The sequence below is a fragment of the Cherax quadricarinatus genome, chromosome 85 (assembly GCF_038502225.1).
Source record: "Cherax quadricarinatus isolate ZL_2023a chromosome 85, ASM3850222v1, whole genome shotgun sequence".
Lineage (NCBI taxonomy): Eukaryota > Metazoa > Arthropoda > Malacostraca > Decapoda > Parastacidae > Cherax > Cherax quadricarinatus.
Window position 1 is genome coordinate 9,437,073 of NC_091376.1, and position 19,942 is coordinate 9,457,014.

A 19,942-nucleotide genomic window follows, 5' to 3' on the forward strand; every position below is an offset into this window, starting at 1 on the left:
GTGTTACGTGAGAATGGGAGTGTTACTCTTTATTTATTCTACTTTACCAACGTGGAGACAACTTGTACACAATGTGCCTGGCAAAAGCTCTCACTTCACACAGTGAGGGTCCGGGTTCCATTAGGTTAGCTTAGGTCAGTAGTTTAGGACGGGTTTCCCTGTCATATTCCATTGTTTTGGACGGGATCTTCTGTCATATTCCATTGATCTGTACGGGTTTCCCTATCATAATTAATAGTTCAGGACTTATTTCCCTGTCATATTCCATTGTTCTGGACGGGTTTCCCTGTCATATTCCATTGTACTGGACAGGTTTTCCTGTCATATTCCGTCGTTCTGGACGGATTTTTTTTGTCATATTCCATCGCGCTGGACGAGTTTCCCTGTCATATTCCATCGTTCTGGACGGATTTCCATGTCATATCCCATCGTTCCGGACGGGTTTCCTTGTCATATTCCATCGTTCTGGACGGGTTTACCTGTCATATTCCATCGTTCTGGACGGGTTTACCTGTCATATTCCATCGTTCTGGACGGGGTTCCCTATCATATTCCATTGTTCTCGGCGAGTTTCCCTGTCACATTCCATCGTTCTAGACGTATTTCCGTCATCTTCCATCGTTCTGGACGGGTTTCGCTGTCATATTCCATCGTCCTGGATGGGTTTCCCTGTCATACTCCTTAGTTCTGGAAGGGGTTCCCTGTCATATTCCGTCGTTCTGGTTGATTTGGGTTTTGAAGGTTCTCATTACCCATCCCATCATTTTCCTAGCAGATGCGGTAGATACATTATTGTGGTCTTTGAAGGCGAGATCCTCTGACATTATCACTCCCAGGTCCTTCACATTACTTTTTCGCTCTGCTGTATGGTTAGAATTTGTCGTATACCCTGATACAGTTTTAATTTCTTCAAGTTTTCCGTATCTGAGTGGTTGAAATTTCTCTTCACTGAACCTCATATTGTTTTGAGTGGCCCATTTGAAGATTTGGTTATGTCTGCCTGGAGTCTTGTGGTATCTTCGATGGAGGTCACTGTCGTGGCAATCCGGGTGTCATCCGCAAAGGAAGACATCTCTGTCTATGTCAGATATGAGGATGAGGAATAGAATGGGAGTGAGTACTGTGCCTTGTGGAACAGAGCTTTTCACCCTAGCTGCCTCAGACTTCACTTTGTTTGCTATTATTCTTTGTGTTCTATTTGTCAGGAAGTTATAGATCCATCTACCAACTTTTCCTGTTATTCCTTTATCATGTATTTTGTGCACTATTACACCATGGTCACACTTGTCGAAAGCTTTTGCAAAGTCTATGTATACTACATCTGTATTTTGTTTATCCTCTATAGCATCCAGGGCCCCCCTCAAGGAAGGTTCCTTGATGTTGGTGAGGGGCTCTTGATTTAGGGAATTGGATCTGTGCTCCAGTTCCCCGAATTAAGCCTGAATGAGAGTAAGACACATATGCAACATCTGGGTATCTTTATTGTAGACGTTTCGCCATCCAGTGGCTTTATCAATACAAATTCTAGGACATAACTTGAAGACAGTAGAACTATGTACAGAAGATGAGGTAATCAGTCCCTCAACCTAGGAGTAGGTGCGATCAGCACCATAGTCGTGGAGATTCTGAAGCAGAAGAAAGAATCCTGTCGGTATTATATACCATTCGTACACAACTTGTCAGACACTGCAACATCATGGAATCTTAATTCTGAGGACATGTACATAACCTTCACGACTACGACAACTACCTCTAGAACTAACCCATCTCTTCGGGAAGGACCTACTTCCACTGGGGAATCCCGCCTACCAGTGAATTTGCCCTCGTCTGCTTCACCTGACGTTACTATATAAGCGCCAGGATTCTTTCTTCTGCTTCAGAATCTCCACGACTATGGTGCTGATCGCACCTACTCCTAGGTTGAGGGACTGATTACCTCATCTTCTGTACATAGTTCTACTGTCTTCAAGTTATGTCCTAGAATTTGTATTGATAAAGCCACTGGATGGCGAAACGTCTACAATAAAGATACCCAGATGTTGCATATGTGTCTTACTCTCATCTTGTCGGTATTATATACCATTCGTACACAAGCCTGAATGCCTTCCACATCCCCCCCCCAGGCGCTGTATAATCCTCTGGGTTTAGCGCTTCCCCCTTGATTATAATAATAATAATATAGCATCCAGGACCTTGTCATAGTGGTCCAGTAGCTGGGACAGGCAGGAGCAACCTGCTCTAAACCCGTGTTGCCCTGGGTTGTGTAACTGATGGGTATCTAGGTGGTCGGCGATCTTGCTTCTTAGAACCCTCTCAAAGATTTTTGTGATATGGGATGTTAGTTTTATCGGTCCGTAGTTCTTTGCAATTGCTTTACTGCCCCCTTTGTGGAGTGGGGCTATGTCTGTTGTTCTTAGTGTGGGATGACTCATGTGTTCATACTAGGATACTATCCGAGATTTTTGAGATGACCAAATTTTGGGTCTCATTCATAAAGAATTCATTTGGATTGTCGACCATACCACTATATAGAAAGTCACTTGTTATGCAGAGCATTTCCGGCAAATTAGGTCAGTTTTGTCCCAGGATGCGACCCACACCAATCCACTAACACCCAGGCACCCATTTTATACTGATGGGTGAACATGGACAACCGGTGTAAGGAAACACGCCCCATGTTTCTACCCTTGCTGGAAATCGAACCCAGACCCTCACCATGTAAAGTGAGAACTTTTGTCACCAGACCCCGGGCCACCGTTGCAATTCTTGAAGTTTCCTTCACCCACCCCGAGTCCTACTTTAAATGGCCCTTTCAACTCACCTCCGTTGGTGCTGTCTGATGATGATAGCTCTTTGTATGTTTCTTCTTTTCTAGATGTCATCTTGCCTTATACTTTGATAATTGCAACATCCTCTACTAACATAAGAGTTGTTCGGACTATTTTTTGTATTTTTAACCCAGAGGGTTAGCAACTCAACAAGAAGTATTAGTAATTTCATATTACAATTATTTCACACAGTACAGTATGTAATACAATTTCAAAAAAATATATATCTTATTACTATTAAGAAAAGTTTGTCCCAAGTGGACTGCAGTCTTGTCAGGCAATAAATTTTCCCGTGGAAAATATATGATAATTGTACTTAAACTTATTTATTTAAATTATTGTATATTTTGGCAGTGACGCGGGCATTCTTAAAACCTTAGGAATGAGTTTATTGGGTTATGTTACATTAAATCTACATCTCAGTTTAATGGACTCCCAATGGAGATAAGTAATTGAATTTTTTGAGGGTTATCATAGGTTATTTACACTGTGTATTGTAGATGAATGGTTCAGAGAAACGACATGTTGTTGAATTAGACACATGTGCAATTCTTGGGTATCTTTACAGTCCATGGACTGACCACATCGACTCAAGGCTGAGGGACTGATTACCTCATTCTCCTCCTGTTCTTCAAGTTTCTCCTTTGTATGGACTGATGAAGCCACTGTGTGGCGAAACGTTTCCTCAATAAAGATACCCAAGAGTTGCACATGTGTCTAATTCAACCATACTGTGTATTATAGGTGGCTGAAGCTCTCGCTTCACACACGGAGGGCCCGGGTTCGATTCCCGGAGGGGTGGAAACATTTCGACGTGTTTCCTTACACCTGTAGTCATGTTCACCTAGCAGCAAATAGGTACCTGGGTGTTAGTCGACTGGTGTGGGTCGCATCCTGGGGGACAAGATTGAGGACCACAATGGAAACAAGTCAGACAGTCCTCGATGACTTTCTTGGGTTATATTGGGTGGCTAACTCTCCGGGGTTAAAAATCCGAACGAAATCTTATCTTATCTTATCTTTATTAAGAACCCCATACCCATCATGTGGGCTGTAGTAAAAAGATTACGGAGGTACATTTATTTTGTAGCTTGTTTGGGGCCCAGGGACTGGGCCCCATTATTTTCATTACCAAGGGCTAGTACCTTACACTTATCGACACTGAACTTCATCTGGTAGATCTGGTCACAATCATGACCAAGTTACAAGGTAATGAACTCAGGTAGATCTGGTCACAATCACGATAAGTTACAAAGGTAATGAACCATCTACACTCCTTAAGTGGCCTGGTGGCAAAGCTCTCGCTGCCGGGTTCGATTCCCGGCGAAGGGGTGGAAACATCGGACCTGTTTCCTTACACCGGTTGTCTATGTTTACCCATCATTAAAATGGGTACCTGGGTGTTAATCGACTGGTGTGGGTCGCATCCTGGGACAAAACTAACTTAATTTGCCCGAAATGTTCTGCATAACAAAGAATTTTCTATAGAGTAGTATCAATCAATCAATCAAGTTTATTCTCTATAAGGATTACAATGCGAGGTTTACAGATTTTGGATGTTGTGTGGTTTACATGTTTTAAAATACTAATTACAGAGGGGGCCACTAGGACACCTAGCATGGCTAGGCATTTCGGGCAGACTTCCCCCCCCCCCCCCAGGCGCTGTATAATTCTCCGGGTTTAGCGCTTCCCCTTGATTGTAATAATAATACAGATTATGGTATTGTTATGGTATGTCATTGATGTCAGCTAGACCTGTATACCTTATACATGTACCTGCAGTAAATAAAGATATTATTATTATATTATTAACTATACTTATTTGTATCTGTGTTTAAATAAAGTTTCGGTGAGTGCTGAGAGTGAGGGTTCAATAAAGTGTACATTATGACGACCCTTAACACCACCAACAAGAGTGTGTGTCGCCATGACAGTTGTTCACAGTGTTACTGGCGCTGCACTTCATTAACTCCCTTCATTACCATATTTAACTATATCAGGTACGTTAATTAAACATGTCTACCTAGATAACCGGACGTTGAGAGTTTAATGAGATATAGCCGACATAATGACAACTGTAATGTTGAATATGGCGTGTTAGACGAGGCAGGTGAGTGAAATACTCGAGGTAAAAGTTTAAAGGACGGACACAGTTTTTGTTTGAATAATAAAATTCAGGTGCACCAATTTACATTCATTGAGTCAAAATTCGACTCTTTAATATATAATTACCTTTATTTACATTGTCGAAAGGACATTTTTTTCCTCGAATATTACTAAAATAAAATTTTGACCTAACTTTTTTTTTTGCTGTATAGTCCTTGTGGCTTAGCACTTCTTTTTGATTATAATAAATAATTGACCTAACTTTCCGTCATGTTATCCCCCAGGTGTTAACAATACATGTATTACAGTTTTTTAATTAGAATTATTTACCTTGTTGAGAAAGTAAAATAAAATATTTTCTTTGGCATATTTACCCCAGAGTGTTAATAATCCAGGATAACCCAGGGTCCTAAGAAGCAAGATCACCACTCATCTAGAAACCCATCAGCTACACAACCCAGGGCAACATGGGTTTAGAACAGGTCGCTCCTGTCTGTCTCAACTATTGGATCACTACGACAAGGTCCTAGATGCACTAGAAGACAAAAAGAATGCAGATGTAATATATACAGACTTTGCAAAAGCCTTCGACAAGTGTGACCATGGCGTAATAGCACACAAAATGCATGCTAAAGGATTAACAGGAAAAGTCGGTCGATGGATTTATAATTTCCTCACAAATAGAACACAAAGAGTAGTCGTCAACAGAGTAAAGTCCGAGGCAGCTACGGTGAAAAGCTCTGTTCCACAAGGCACAGTACTCGCTCCCATCTTGTTTCTCATCCTCATATCCGACATAGACAGGGATGTCAGCCAGAGCACCGTGTCTTCCTTTGCAGATGACACCCGAATCTGCATGACAGTGTCTTCCATTGCAGACACTTCAAGCCTCCAGGCGGACATCAACCAAATCTTTCAGTGGGCTGCAGAAAACAATATGAAGTTCAACAATGAGAAATTTCAATTACTCAGATATGGTAAACACGAGGAAATTAAATCTTCATTAGAGTACAAAACAAATTCTGGCCACAAAATAGAGCGAAACACCAACGTCAAAGACCTGGGAGTGATCATGTCGGAGGATCTCACCTTCAAGGACCATAACATTGTATCAATCGCAGCTGCTAGAAAAATGACAGGATGGATAATGAGAACCTTCAAAACTAGGGATGCCAAGCCCATGATGACACTCTTCAGGTCGCTTGTTCTATCTAGGCTGGAATATTGCTGCACACTAACAGCACCTTTCAAGGCAGGTGAAATTGCTGACCTAGAAAATGTACAGAGAACCTTCACGGCATGCATAACTGTTGAGTACAGGGCAACTACTTAAGCCTGTTTAACCCTTTCTTGCAACAAACAAACAGGATTGAATATCCTGTTCTAGATGAAATCATTCAAGGGTTCAGTAGTAAACAATCACAATGTTTCTTTCCTGTTTTTTATTAAGTTTCTTAATAAGCCATAAAAGGGTTTTATATTAACTTTAAAAAGGTCGCACCATAAAACAGAGTACTCATGAAATTTACACTTAAGTTCACTTAAAAGATAATACACAGTATTATCTTGATTATAGTACTGAACGGCTCTAGTATCATAACACCTTCACTTCACATAATAACACTTTGCTTAACTCAATCCAAATGAGACAGAAAACGTAACACTTCAATAATAATTCACTCTTATTCAACTTTCGTAATATACTAAGTGAGATTAGGAATATTTTACACTTAAAGGAGTTTTGAGGCGAGTCTGTCTCCCATGACTTTTTCACCATCCTCTTTGAACCAATACTGCTTAAACTCGCTCCTAGCAGAGCTAGGGACAATCACCAGCGTCTCCAATACAGCAACACACACTTCGTCCGAGACGTTTCTGTCTGATACCGTTCGAGGTACTGGAGGGTCACTAGGGAACCTCATGTGGGACCAGAAGGTTAAATCCAGGAATCAAGGAGCTTCTCTCACGAGAGGTGAGAGTGGACTGCCCTATAACAGAATTCTCAGACTGACGTCACCTCGGATTAAGAGGGGACAGTGGCTAAACGACAGCCGGGTAGTAAACAACTGTACCCGTAGTTTACATCATCGAAACATCCTATCTATTTACACAGCTAAATAAATTAAGGCCAGATAATATTATAAAGTACTCTATCCTCATTTTAGCTACTAATGAGGTTAGAAATAATATAATATTAAGTGAAAAAGCCCATTACATATACATCATACCTGACCTAGAAGGTTCACAAACGAGGGGCATAACAATAACGGAGATAAAACATCTCAATTACTGGGAGCACTTGAATTTCCTGAACCTGTACTCCCTGGAACGCAGGCGGGAGAGATACATGATTATATACACCTGGAAAATCCTAGAGGGACTAGTACCGAACTTGCACACGAAAATCACTCACAATGAAAGCAAAAGACTCGGCAGACGATGCAACATCCCCCCAATGAAAAGCAGGGGTGTCACTAGCACGTTAAGAGACAATACAATAAGTGTCAGGGGCCCCGAGACTGTTCAACTGCCTCCCAGCATACATAAGGGGGATTACCAATAGACCCCTGGCTGTCTTCAAGCAGGCACTGGACAAACACCTAAAGTCGGTACCTGACCAGCCGGGCTGTGGCTCGTACGTTGGATTGCGTGCAGCCAGCAGTAACAGTCTGGTTGATCAGGCTCTGATCCACCAAGAGGCCTGGTCACAGACCGGGCTGCGGGGGCGTTGACCCCCGGAACTCTCTCCAGGTAATAAAGGTAATTAGGAGGCATTTCCAAGTTGCGTTCATTTCCCCTATTATCCTGTTAATTTTGAATTCTCGCACTCAAAATTTGACTGATTTATTTACAAGCAATGGTAAGCCCATGAGGGTCATTCAGCACAGAGAGTGGTGGTGGAAGGCACAAGCGAGTTCTCAGTGAGTGGGTAAGCTTGCTTACTTAGGTACAGGTTCACACAAGTACAATTATAATAATAATAATCTTTATTTCTACAAGTACATGTACAAGTTATACAGACCATAGCCGACATCAGTGACATACTATATAGAAAGCCCCTGGTTATGCAGAGCATTTCGGGCAACTTAGATTAATTTTGTCCCCAGGATGCGACCTACACAGTCAACTAACACCCAGGTATCTATTTTTCTGCTAGGTGAACAGTGACAGCAGGTGTCTTAAGGAAATACATCCCAATGTTTCCACCTGTACCAGGGATCAAAGCACAGGCCCCAGTGTGTGAGCTGAGTGCACTAGCAACCGACCTAGGATAACCCAGAAAAGTTAGACAAAGTGACTTATTTCCATTTGGGTCCTAGGATGACAAGTTCACTAACTTAAAACATAACCAGGAGTCATCCAAGAACAAAATTTAGATCTAGGTTGGGATAGTATTTGCCAGTAGTTTACTAAATTAGTATATGAGAGACCTGTTTACCTGCATGAAAACACAGAAGACGTGATTGAGATAAATTAAGTTTGTGATGGAGGCTTCCTAACTGCCTGCAGGTTGGAGACGGGTTGTTTGAAAATTTCCAGATAAGTTTTAATTTTTGCTTTATTATGTCACACAGATATTGTGGGCACAAAAAATTACATTGTGTAGTTTTAACCTAGGATAACCCAGACAATAAGACTGATTTCCATTGGCACTCCTTGTGTTTGGCAGTGTGTTTCACCAATCCACACACTGTAATCACTCCCTACAAGAGCAAGTGGTTTGAAGACATTGCAATGTAATGCAGCATAGGGCACAATTGCAGTGACTACACTGAGATAATGTGTCAAGGGACTGTCTTTTTAATACTCTCTGCTTATGTATAAGGGGATATTATCAACAGACTGCTAGCAGTCTTCAAGAGGGAATTTTATAAGTTCCTCAAGTTAGTTCCTGATCAGTCGGGCTGTGGTGCCTACACTGGACTGCATGCTTCTGGCATAAGCAGTGTTATTAATCGGCCAGGAGGTTGGGTCTGAATTCATTCCAAGGGGGTGCTGACTTATGGAATCAACTTCAGGTAGTTTATACCACAATAAATCTTGCCATAATAAAATATTGGGGATAACATGTAGCTTGTGCCTACAATAATAATAGGCTGTAATTGCCAATTTTTTTTTTTGTTTGTATGCAGCCATTTTGTGGTTTCTATACATTGACTCTAATGTTAATATTATTACAGTACATTATTTCTTTGAGGATTTGCTTATGTTACGTACATTTTGAAGAGCTTACAGTTGTTCAGAGTATTTTGGGCAGAATTAAACTACTGTCTAATTATACTATACCTACTGCATATTAATAAACTCAGATTTGAGAAAAAGAGCAAAAATTGGTTGTAATTGCCCTTTTTTTTCATAGGACATCCTCAGTTATTATCAAAATAAAACCTCATTAAAAGATGTGAGGTAACAGAAAACTACATAAAAATCAAAAGAAAACCTGCCTGCTTGGTGCAAGCCACTTCAAGAAGTCACAAAACTGTGTATAGGTGGTTGCTCACTTGTGTATACAGTATTTATTCACTAAGCTATTGTTTCATAATGTATTATTAGTCTTTCAAGGATAGCAATAGAAGTACTCCATTTGATTTTATTGGATTATCCTAGGTTAAATTTTTACATTATTTACTATATGAAATAACTTACAAGTTTAAAATTATGTATGAGGCTTTAATGAAAATGTATAGTAAACATAAGTGTTCAAACTTTGTCATGTCATACTGTAATAATGGCTCATCTCTATCAGTCATGCATGCTGGTCCAATGGATATCACGAGGACTGAGTGACCCATGTGATTTTGTGGCTAATTGTTTGTCCATTTAGTGAACTGACCCACATGTAATTTACCTTGGGGAAGGTTCTAACTGTTGTAACACTCAAAGTACTGTACATCTTTTCAGTTTTAAAAAATGTATTAACCATGTTCTCAATTTTTTTTTTTTTTTTTTTTTTTTTTTTTTTTTTTTTTTTTTTTTTTTTTTTTTTTTTTTTTTTTTTTTTTTTTTTTTTTTTTTTTTTTTTTTTTTAGTTTTATCATTTTGCCACTCATCATAGAATGTCTATTTCTCCATGCATTGACTGTCCACCCTTCAGATACATGTTAAATCTAGTCATGACAGAAATGTCATTAGAAACATTGCAGTATATAATCAATTAGCCAGTCTTCACCAATAACAAGTACAGTAATATCCTGGTATGTTCCCAGTGTTGGGTCACTTAGCTCTTTAACAGATGGCACCCAGCCTCAGTGGTTATTTTTTGTATAGTAAGTTTTTCTTATATGAAAGTATGTCCAGTAGTATAAAAAATGTTCGTAAATCACTATTATGTAATGTGACAATCATGCTTTAATTGAAGTTTTGTCATGCAGGTGATTGAAGTCTTGCATAGTATCATAATGTTGCATCCTTTTCAGAGTAAATGGGAGGTGGACATGATTATGTTTGTGACCTCCTGCCAAACATACACAGTGGGTTACAACTTCCAGCAGATGTATCAGAAGTATATCTTGTTGTTGGAGATTACCTCTATTACCACTATGGCTGTGATGGATTTGATGATCGGGTAAGAATTGCTAGCATTGGTAGCAGAGGCACTGGTAAATATTGTACCTTGTTGAATCAACAAGAAATCATGACTGTTTAAACAGAAGGTCATTTCACAATGCAGGTACAGTCCTGTATCTCCTTTAATTCCTCTCATCTTCCTTTTTTACATACTGGCACTGCTTTTCTTGTATTCTATTGTCTTACTACCACCAGATAATGATCATCTGTATCAGTCACTATAAAGATGTGCTTCCACAAATATACCTTTTAACCCTTTATTCACAAATACATATTGAAGAAAACTACTTTTATTGATCATTTCATAATAATCCCATATAATTAAACAAGAAAACATGAGAGAAGACACCATGAGATATCTCTGTTTCTGTAAAAGATACCACAAATTATAAATAGGTAAATGCCACACTCCTAAATGATCTACTTCCCTTGTACTGTATTTGTACACGAGTAATTTTTCAATCTCACTGTGAAAGTCTGAAAAATCTTCCAACTCCCTAGTTGGACTCAACTTATCTTTAATAATGTTTATGTACTGCATATCATGTACCAGTAACCTTACCCCCAGGGAAAAGCTTTGGGGGTGTGAAAATGTTACCAGAAATGATTAAACTTAGGCTATATAGTATTATCATAAATCATTTACAGGTTCAAATAAACAGCTGCAATTAATTTTCTTCTGACAAGCATCTTGTCTTTAATACCACAAATTTACAATGAACCAAAATACCTTTGCACCCTTGATACCATGTATCAGCAAAGAATGTTTATCATAGTAATGTAACTGTTTCAGTCAAAATGGACACACTTTTGCAGGAAGCCAGTGACAATACCAATGGTGACTATGCACCAATACTACTTATACAATATAATATTTCCTTTCCAAAGGGCTTTCCCCACAGGCATGCATATTATGGAAGATACTTAAAATATTCTCAATGGGAAAGTGGAAAAGAATTCTTCCTCCTTAAGCCATGTGTGTCATAAGAGGTGACTCAAATGCCAGGAGCAAGTGACTGGTAACCCCTTCTTCTGTATACATTACCAAATTTAAAAAGAAAACTGTGATGTAAGTATGTTGTGTGACTGTATGGAAACCTCTGCTATTTTTATTATGCATATATACATAATGAATTTATGTTAAGAAAGATTAGTTTGGTCATTTCATGCACTGCAGTTAATATCTATGCATAGTGTAATACATATGATAGCTTTACAACATATTTCATGTGGTTCTTCAACCTTAACCCTTTGAGGGTTTCGGACGTACTAGTACGTCTTACGCACAGGGGTTTTTGACGTACTAGTACGCATAAATTCTAGCGCCATCAAATCTCGCAGGAAAAGGCTGGTAGGCCTCCATATGAAAGAATGGGTCTATGTGGTCAGTGTGCACAGTATAAAAAAAATCCTGCAGCACACAGTGCATAATGAGAAAAAAAAAACTTTCACCGTTTTTTTGGCATAAAACAGCGACTTTGCACTGTATTTTCGTATGGTATTTATTGTTGTATTCTAGTTTTCTTGGTCTCATTTTATAGAATGGAATGCATATCACAGAAATTGAGATGATTTTCACTGGTTTTACAATGAAAAGTACCTTGAAATTGAGCTCAAAGTAGCAGAAATGTTCGATTTTTACCAAAGTTCAAAAGTAAACAAATCATGCCAAGCGTCCAATACACGTCAACTGGTGAGTCTAACATTCTTTTGCAAGTGCGCCAATATGATTTATACCATTTTTTATACTAATGCAGTAGTCTGCATAACAGTAAATCTTCTATTTTTCGTGAGAATAAAAATTCTAAGTGGAAAGCAAAAGAATGTAAGAGGGGCCTTGAGACGTGACTAATGAACAGAAGAAATGTCATTTTAGTGCCAGGAATGTATTTCTTGTTTGTTCTGGACCCTATTCGGAAATTGGCATTTTTTGAAATTTGTGTGAAATTGGCAAAATTGCTAAATTCTGACCACTGTATTGGATAGTTGGTGGTAAATGGGTGGTTTCTTGCACTCATTCAATAGAAAAAATGTAGTTCTAGCGAAATATTCATGTTTTTTGTCGACTAGTACAGAGGAATTGGCCGAAAATGGGGCTCAAATTGGGCAAAATCGCCGATGCGTAAACATCGCCGAGACCGCTAACTTCGCGAGAGCATAATTCCGTAAGTTTTCCATCAAATCTCATAATTTTGGTGTAATTATGATCGGGAAAAGATTCTCTATCTTTTCATAAGAATTTTTTTTTTTTTTTTAAATTTGGCCGACCCTGAGAACGAGTTTCTGAGAGGGCCTGTCAACCCTCAAAGGGTTAAATAGCCAGAATATTGATTGTAAGATCAAATTTGTGATCAGTACATCCAAGTTAGCCTAAAACAACCAATTTGGTTTCCGAACAGGATAAAAAGTTGAATTTTATTGGCTAATATTTAAGGATGTTTCTTTAGTTTCTTGAGTTGTAATACACACTACCTTCTCTTGAATCCCCATTACAGTATTCCACCCACATTCATGAAAAAAAAAACGATTTGGCAATGGTTATGCCAATATAAATAAGTCACTTTGTCTGACTTTTTTGGGTTATTCTAGATTCTCTACACATGCTGCTATGTATGATAATCTATGTAACTGTATTTGTGTATACCTTAATAAACTAACTTATTGTTGTATCAATTAGCAAGGTCATTTTTAGTATATATAGTCTTTCTTCCTAACTTGTATTATTTTTTTTTTAAGATCTGAGAGCCATTTTGTAGAGTTTTTGGGCATTTTATAGTTCAGTTATTTTTGAGTGTGGAGATCATAGTGCCGCTGCAATTTCTGATTTGGGTGATACATATATGTACAGTAATATTTTTTTAGTATGTCATAATTCATGTACTATTTGAAGGGTCTTGTGAGATTTTTCAGTACAGCTTAGGAGTTTCTTGCCACTACATTTACATGAACTTGTAGTGACGGTCATATACCTACACAGTGGTACCCTGACTTACGAGTTTAATTCATTCTGTGACCAAGCTTGTAACTCAATTTACTCGTATATCAAATAAATTTTCCTCATTGAAATTAATTGAAATGCCATTAATCCGTTCCAGCAGAATTCCTGACTCTTCAATATAATGCTGATTTCAACTCTACGGCTTATTTACATATCACAATTGATCTAATATGACATATGTAATAAACAATATAAATAACATAGAAACATGATATATACTTTAGAATGAATAAAATGTCATATGATGAGAGGTGGCAGCCACTTCCGAGGTAAAAATAATTATTGCTCTGACCATGTCTTCCCATTCTTGCCCTTCTGAGGTCTTATTATAAGAGAAAATGGAGTGTTTGTGAGGCTAACTGCACTAGATCACTAGTTTCATGTGGAAAACACTGAAACAAAAGCGATTTTTCTCGTGTTTTTCTATGATTTCGTGTTTTAATTCAATGGTCATCATTCTCTTCTTCTCAGCATTGTCCTTTGCAGTTACTTTCTTAGGACACATGGTTAGAAAAAAGAAATTTGGCAAAATAACTGCACAAAAAGCACAAAACGCTGGGATGCTGAGCGGATGTTGTGGCCTTTGCTGTGCCAACTAGTGGTGGCATATCTGAAGCTTGCCCGTAACTCGGATTTTGGCTCGCAACTCAAAGCACAAAATCGACCGAGTGACTGCTCGTAAATCGGAAAACTCGTAAGTTGGGGCACTTGTAAGTCAAGGTACCACTGTATAATCACTTGTGATATTTTCTTTTCAAGCAGAAAATTTCATATATTTCCTATATGTACTTGATAAGACTTGTAAGTGAAGCAAAATAAAAAAGCCTCTGTTTTCTGTTCTCTCTTTTCTGTCACTTACCACCCCAAAGCCATACTCCTGTATTTTTTTTTTTTTATATTAATTTTATATTAATTTTATAGGTAGTAGGTTGGTAGACAGCAACCACCCAGGGAGGTACTACCGTCCTGCCAAGTGAGTGTAAAACGAAAGCCTGTAATTGTTTTACATGATGGTAGGATTGCTGATGTCTTTTGTCTGTCTCATAAATATGCAAGATTACAGGCATGTCTTGCTACTTCTACTTACACTTAGGTCACACTACACATACATATACGCATTTATTCATACACACTCATCTGAGTTTTCTTTGATTTTATCTTAATAGTTCTTGGTCTTATTAATTTTCCTTTTATATCCATGGGGAAGTGGAATAAGAATCTTTCCTCCGTAAGCCATGCGTGTTGTAAAAGTCAACTAAAATGCCGGGAACAATGGGCTAGTAACCCCTTTTCCTGTAAAGATTACTAAAAAGAATAAGAAGAAGAAAATTGTCAAAGTGGGAAGTCTGAATGTGCGTGGATGTTGTGCAGATGATAAGAAAGAGATGATTGTGGATGTTATGAATGAGAAGAAGCTGGATGTCCTGGCTTTAAGTGAAACAAAGCTGAAGGGGGTGGGAGAGTTTCAATGGAGAGGAATAAATGGGATTAGGTCAGGGGTTTCAAATAGAGTTAGAGCTAAAGAAGGAGTAGCAATAATGTTGAAGGATAAGCTATGGCAGGAAAAGAGGGACTATAAATGTATTAATTCAAGGATTATGTGGAGTAAAATAAAGATTGGATGTGAAAAGTGGGTTATAATAAGCGTGTATGCACCTGGAGAAGAGAGAAGTGTAGAGGAGAGAGAGAGATTTTGGGAAATGTTGAGTGAATGCGTGGGGAGTTTTGAATCAAGTGTGAGAGTAATGGTGGTTGGGGATTTCAATGCTAAAGTGGGTAAAAATGTTATGGAGGGAGTAGTAGGTAAATTTGGGGTGCCAGGGGTAAATGTAAATGGGGAGCCTTTAATTGAGCTATGTGTAGAAAGAAATTTGGTAATAAGTAATACATATTTTATGAAAAAGAGGATAAATAAATATACAAGGTATGATGTAGCACGTAATGAAAGTAGTTTATTAGATTATGTATTGGTGGATAAAAGGTTGATGGGTAGGCTCCAGGATGTACATGTTTATAGAGGGGCAACTGATATATCGGATCATTATTTAGTTGTAGCTACAGTTAGAGTAAGAGGTAGATGGGAAAAGAGGAAGGTGGCAACAACAAGTAAGAGGGAGGTGAAAGTGTATAAACTAAGGGAGGAGGAAGTTCGGGCGAGATATAAGCGACTATTGGCAGAAAGGTGGGATAGTGCAAAGATGAGTAATGGGGGGGTTGAAGAGGGTTGGAATAGTTTTAAAAATGCAGTATTAGAATGTGGGGCAGAAGTTTGTGGTTATAGGAGGGTGGGTGCAGGAGGAAAGAGGAGTGATTGGTGGAATGATGAAGTAAAGGGTGTGATAAAAGAGAAAAAGGTAGCTTATGAGAGGTTTTTACAAAGCAGAAGTGTTATAAGAAGAGCAGAATATATGGAGAGTAAAAGAAAGGTAAAGAGAGTGGTGAGAGAGTGCAAAAGGAGAGCAGATGATAGAGTGGGAGAGGCACTGTCAAGAAATTTTAATGAAAATAAGAAAAAATTTTGGAGTGAGTTAAACAAGTTAAGAAAGCCAAGGGAAAATATGGATTTGTCAGTTAAAAACAGAGTAGGGGAGTTAGTAGATGGGGAGATGGAGGTATTAGGTAGATGGCGAGAATATTTTGAGGAACTTTTAAATGTTAAGGAAGAAACAGAGGCAGTAATTTCATGCACTGGTCAGGGAGGTATACCATCTTTTAGGAGTGAAGAAGAGCAGAATGTAAGTGTGGGGGAGGTACGTGAGGCATTACGTAAAATGAAAGGGGGTAAAGCAGCTGGTACTGATGGGATCATGACAGAAATGTTAAAAGCAGGGGGGGATATAGTGTTGGAGTGGTTGGTACTTTTGTTCAATAAATGTATGAAAGAGGGGAAGGTACCTAGGGATTGGCGGAGAGCATGTATAGTCCCTTTATATAAAGGGAAAGGGGACAAAAGAGACTGTAAAAATTATAGAGGAATAAGCTTACTGAGTATACCAGGAAAAGTGTACGGTAGGGTTATAATTGAAAGAATTAGAGGTAAGACAGAATGTAGGATTGCGGATGAGCAAGGAGGTTTCAGAGTGGGTAGGGGATGTGTAGATCAAGTGTTTACATTGAAGCATATATGTGAACAGTATTTAGATAAAGGTAGGGAAGTTTTTATTGCATTTATGGATTTAGAAAAGGCATATGATAGATTGGATAGAGGAGCAATGTGGCAGATGTTGCAAGTATATGGAATAGGTGGTAAGTTATTAAATGCTGTAAAGAGTTTTTATGAAGATAGTGAGGCTCAGGTTAGGGTGTGTAGAAGAGAGGGAGACTATTTCCCGGTAAAAGTAGGTCTTAGACAGGGATGTGTAATGTCACCATGGTTGTTTAATATATTTATAGATGGGGTTGTTAAGGAAGTAAATGCTAGGGTGTTTGGGAGAGGGGTGGGATTAAATTATGGGGAATCAAATTCAAAATGGGAATTGACACAGTTACTTTTTGCTGATGATACTGTGCTTATGGGAGATTCTAAAGAAAAATTGCAAAGGTTAGTGGATGAGTTTGGGAATGTGTGTAAAGGTAGAAAGTTGAAAGTGAACATAGAAAAGAGTAAGGTGATGAGGGTGTCAAATGATTTAGATAAAGAAAAATTGGATATCAAATTGGGGAGGAGGAGTATGGAAGAAGTGAATGTTTTCAGATACTTGGGAGTTGACGTGTCGGCGGATGGATTTATGAAGGATGAGGTTAATCATAGAATTGATGAGGGAAAAAAGGTGAGTGGTGCGTTGAGGTATATGTGGAGTCAAAAAACGTTATCTATGGAGGCAAAGAAGGGAATGTATGAAAGTATAGTAGTACCAACACTCTTATATGGGTGTGAAGCTTGGGTGGTAAATGCAGCAGCGAGGAGACGGTTGGAGGCAGTGGAGATGTCCTGTTTAAGGGCAATGTGTGGTGTAAATATTATGCAGAAAATTCGGAGTGTGGAAATTAGGAGAAGGTGTGGAGTTAATAAAAGTATTAGTCAGAGGGCAGAAGAGGGGTTGTTGAGGTGGTTTGGTCATTTAGAGAGAATGGATCAAAGTAGAATGACATGGAAAGCATATAAATCTATAGGGGAAGGAAGGCGGGGTAGGGGTCGTCCTCGAAAGGGTTGGAGAGAGGGGGTAAAGGAGGTTTTGTGGGTAAGGGGCTTGGACTTCCAGCAAGCGTGCGTGAGCGTGTTAGATAGGAGTGAATGGAGACGAATGGTACTTGGGACCTGACGATCTGTTGGAGTGTGAGCAGGGTAATATTTAGTGAAGGGATTCAGGGAAACCGGTTATTTTCATATAGTCGGACTTGAGTCCTGGAAATGGGAAGTACAATGCCTGCACTTTAAAGGAGGGGTTTGGGATATTGGCAGTTTGGAGGGATATGTTGTGTATCTTTATATGTGTATGCTTCTAGACTGTTGTATTCTGAGCACCTCTGCAAAAACAGTGATAATGTGCGAGTGTGGTGAAAGTGTTGAATGATGATGAAAGTATTTTCTTTTTGGGGATTTTCTTTCTTTTTTGGGTCACCCTGCCTCGGTGGGAGACGGCCGACTTGTTGAAAAAAAAAAAAAAAAAAAAAAAAAAAAAAAAAAAAAAAAAAAAAAAAAAAAATAAATAAAAAAAAAAAAAAAAAAAAAAAAAAATAAAAAAAATTAATTTTACTGTATGCTATTGGCATCACAAAATTCAGTCATTGAAACCTGTTATATTTTGGTGGATGCAACTTTTGTGATGGGTAAATGTGTCTTCCAGGGCTGGGGCTGTGGATATAGAACACTTATGACTCTGTGTTCGTGGGTTCGAGGGCAGTTACAAAAGTCACAAGGATCTTCGAGCAGTTTACGAGCTGTACCTTCCAATCATCACATACAGGAAATCCTCGTGGAAATTGGAGATAAGGAAGAGAACTTTCTAAACTCGAAACAGTGGATAGGCAGTGTTGAGGTATGCATTATGCTACAATACAAAATTTGAATCGTATTGCTATAAGATACGTACATTTAAAAAAGTTTGTTCATTAAAGATATTCACTTAATTTTGACTTGCCATATATCATATAGTACCATACTGTTGAGTATTTTCATATTTATTATATAGATAATGTGCAGTATTTTGTCTAGTTGGAAACAAAAGTAGTATATTTATTATGAATGTAAATTGATGAATAATTTTGTTACAGGTTTGCCATGTATTAGACACTATTTATAATGTTCAGTGCAAAATTATTCATACAAGGCGTGGTAAAGATTTGTGTGAACATATAGATACTTTATGTGATCACTTCAAGACCAGAGGATCCCCAGTCATGATGGGTGGAGATACTGATGTGTCATCTAAAGGCATTGTAGGAGTATGTAAGGGCTCAACTGATAATTACCTTCTTGTTGTGGTGAGTATAATCCTCTATTATTATTTATATTCATTTACTTTAGAAAATATTTAGCAAAGAATTCTCTTCTTTATGAATGTCATTTCTAATCATTATACAGGATGTATTTTATTTTATAATACTTTTTCAATTTATTGTTTCTTACAAAGAGACAAAATAACAAATAATCCGTACTTTGAAGAGGACACTTTTGATGATGTTTCAGTCAGTTTTGGACCATTGTTGTCACAACTAAACAATTTGACAGTGGTTCAGGATTGATTGAAACATCATCATAAATTTTCTTTCCTAATTTTGTGTCATTCATAACACTTCAACCAGGGAGAACCTTTATTTTATGACATTACTCCCACAGTGTTACTTTAAAGCCCCACTGTGGGTGACTGTGGTCACATATTCTCCCTGTTTAAGGTGTCTTTGAATTACGAGGGAGAACATAAGTTAGGAACTGTCTAATAGATATATCAGGTTGAAACTATCCAGTTTCTTATCTTCCAAGTTGTATTCTTTATTGAGATGGAGGCAGACTGAGAAAAACTTGTATTATTTTTTATTGACCTCAGATGTTAGCATTGGTGAGTGTGTATGGGTGTATTAAAAGGACTGGATGACATTATAGATGAAACCTCTTTGTAAATCATACATCTTCCTGCATTTTTTTAGCAGTCTTAATGAATGCCTCTTTTACTTAGTGATTAAGTGTTTTTTCTTAATTAATAGATCTGAAACATTTAACTAGTTTATCTAATTTGTAAGGTTCTTTTAACCCTTTGACTGTCGCAGGTCCCTTTCTGAAACTGTCATTCTATATCGATAAATATTTGGAAAAAAAAAAAATTATTTTTTCTTGTGAAATGATAGAGAATCTTTTCCCGATGGTAATGACACCAAAAGTACGAAATTTGGTTGAAAACTCACGGAATTACGCTCCCACAAAGTTAGTGGTCTCGGCGACATATACGCATCGGTGATTTCGCCGACTTTGAGCCCTGTTTCTGGCCAATTCAGTTGTTCCAGT

At 38.2% G+C, this 19,942-nt stretch overlaps 1 protein-coding gene across 2 annotated transcripts in view; it reads left to right on the top strand.

Moving 5' to 3' along the window:
• The first annotated feature begins 4,708 nt into the window (after nucleotides 1-4,708).
• LOC128703153 (ufm1-specific protease 1) overlaps nucleotides 4,709-19,942 on the top strand; it is a 33,047-nt gene continuing 17,813 nt past the window's right edge. Inside the window, exons 1-4 of one of the 2 annotated variants that reach the window (XM_053797721.2) lie at nucleotides 4,709-4,828; nucleotides 10,352-10,500; nucleotides 18,288-18,479; nucleotides 18,715-18,924. In XM_053797721.2, coding sequence (XP_053653696.1) covers nucleotides 10,357-10,500; nucleotides 18,288-18,479; nucleotides 18,715-18,924 — 546 coding nt within the window. In that variant the 5' untranslated portion in view covers nucleotides 4,709-4,828; nucleotides 10,352-10,356. Of the gene's footprint in view, nucleotides 4,829-8,104; nucleotides 8,219-10,351; nucleotides 10,501-18,287; nucleotides 18,480-18,714; nucleotides 18,925-19,942 lie in introns of those variants that run through there. The other variant, XM_053797720.2, reaches the window with a different exon arrangement.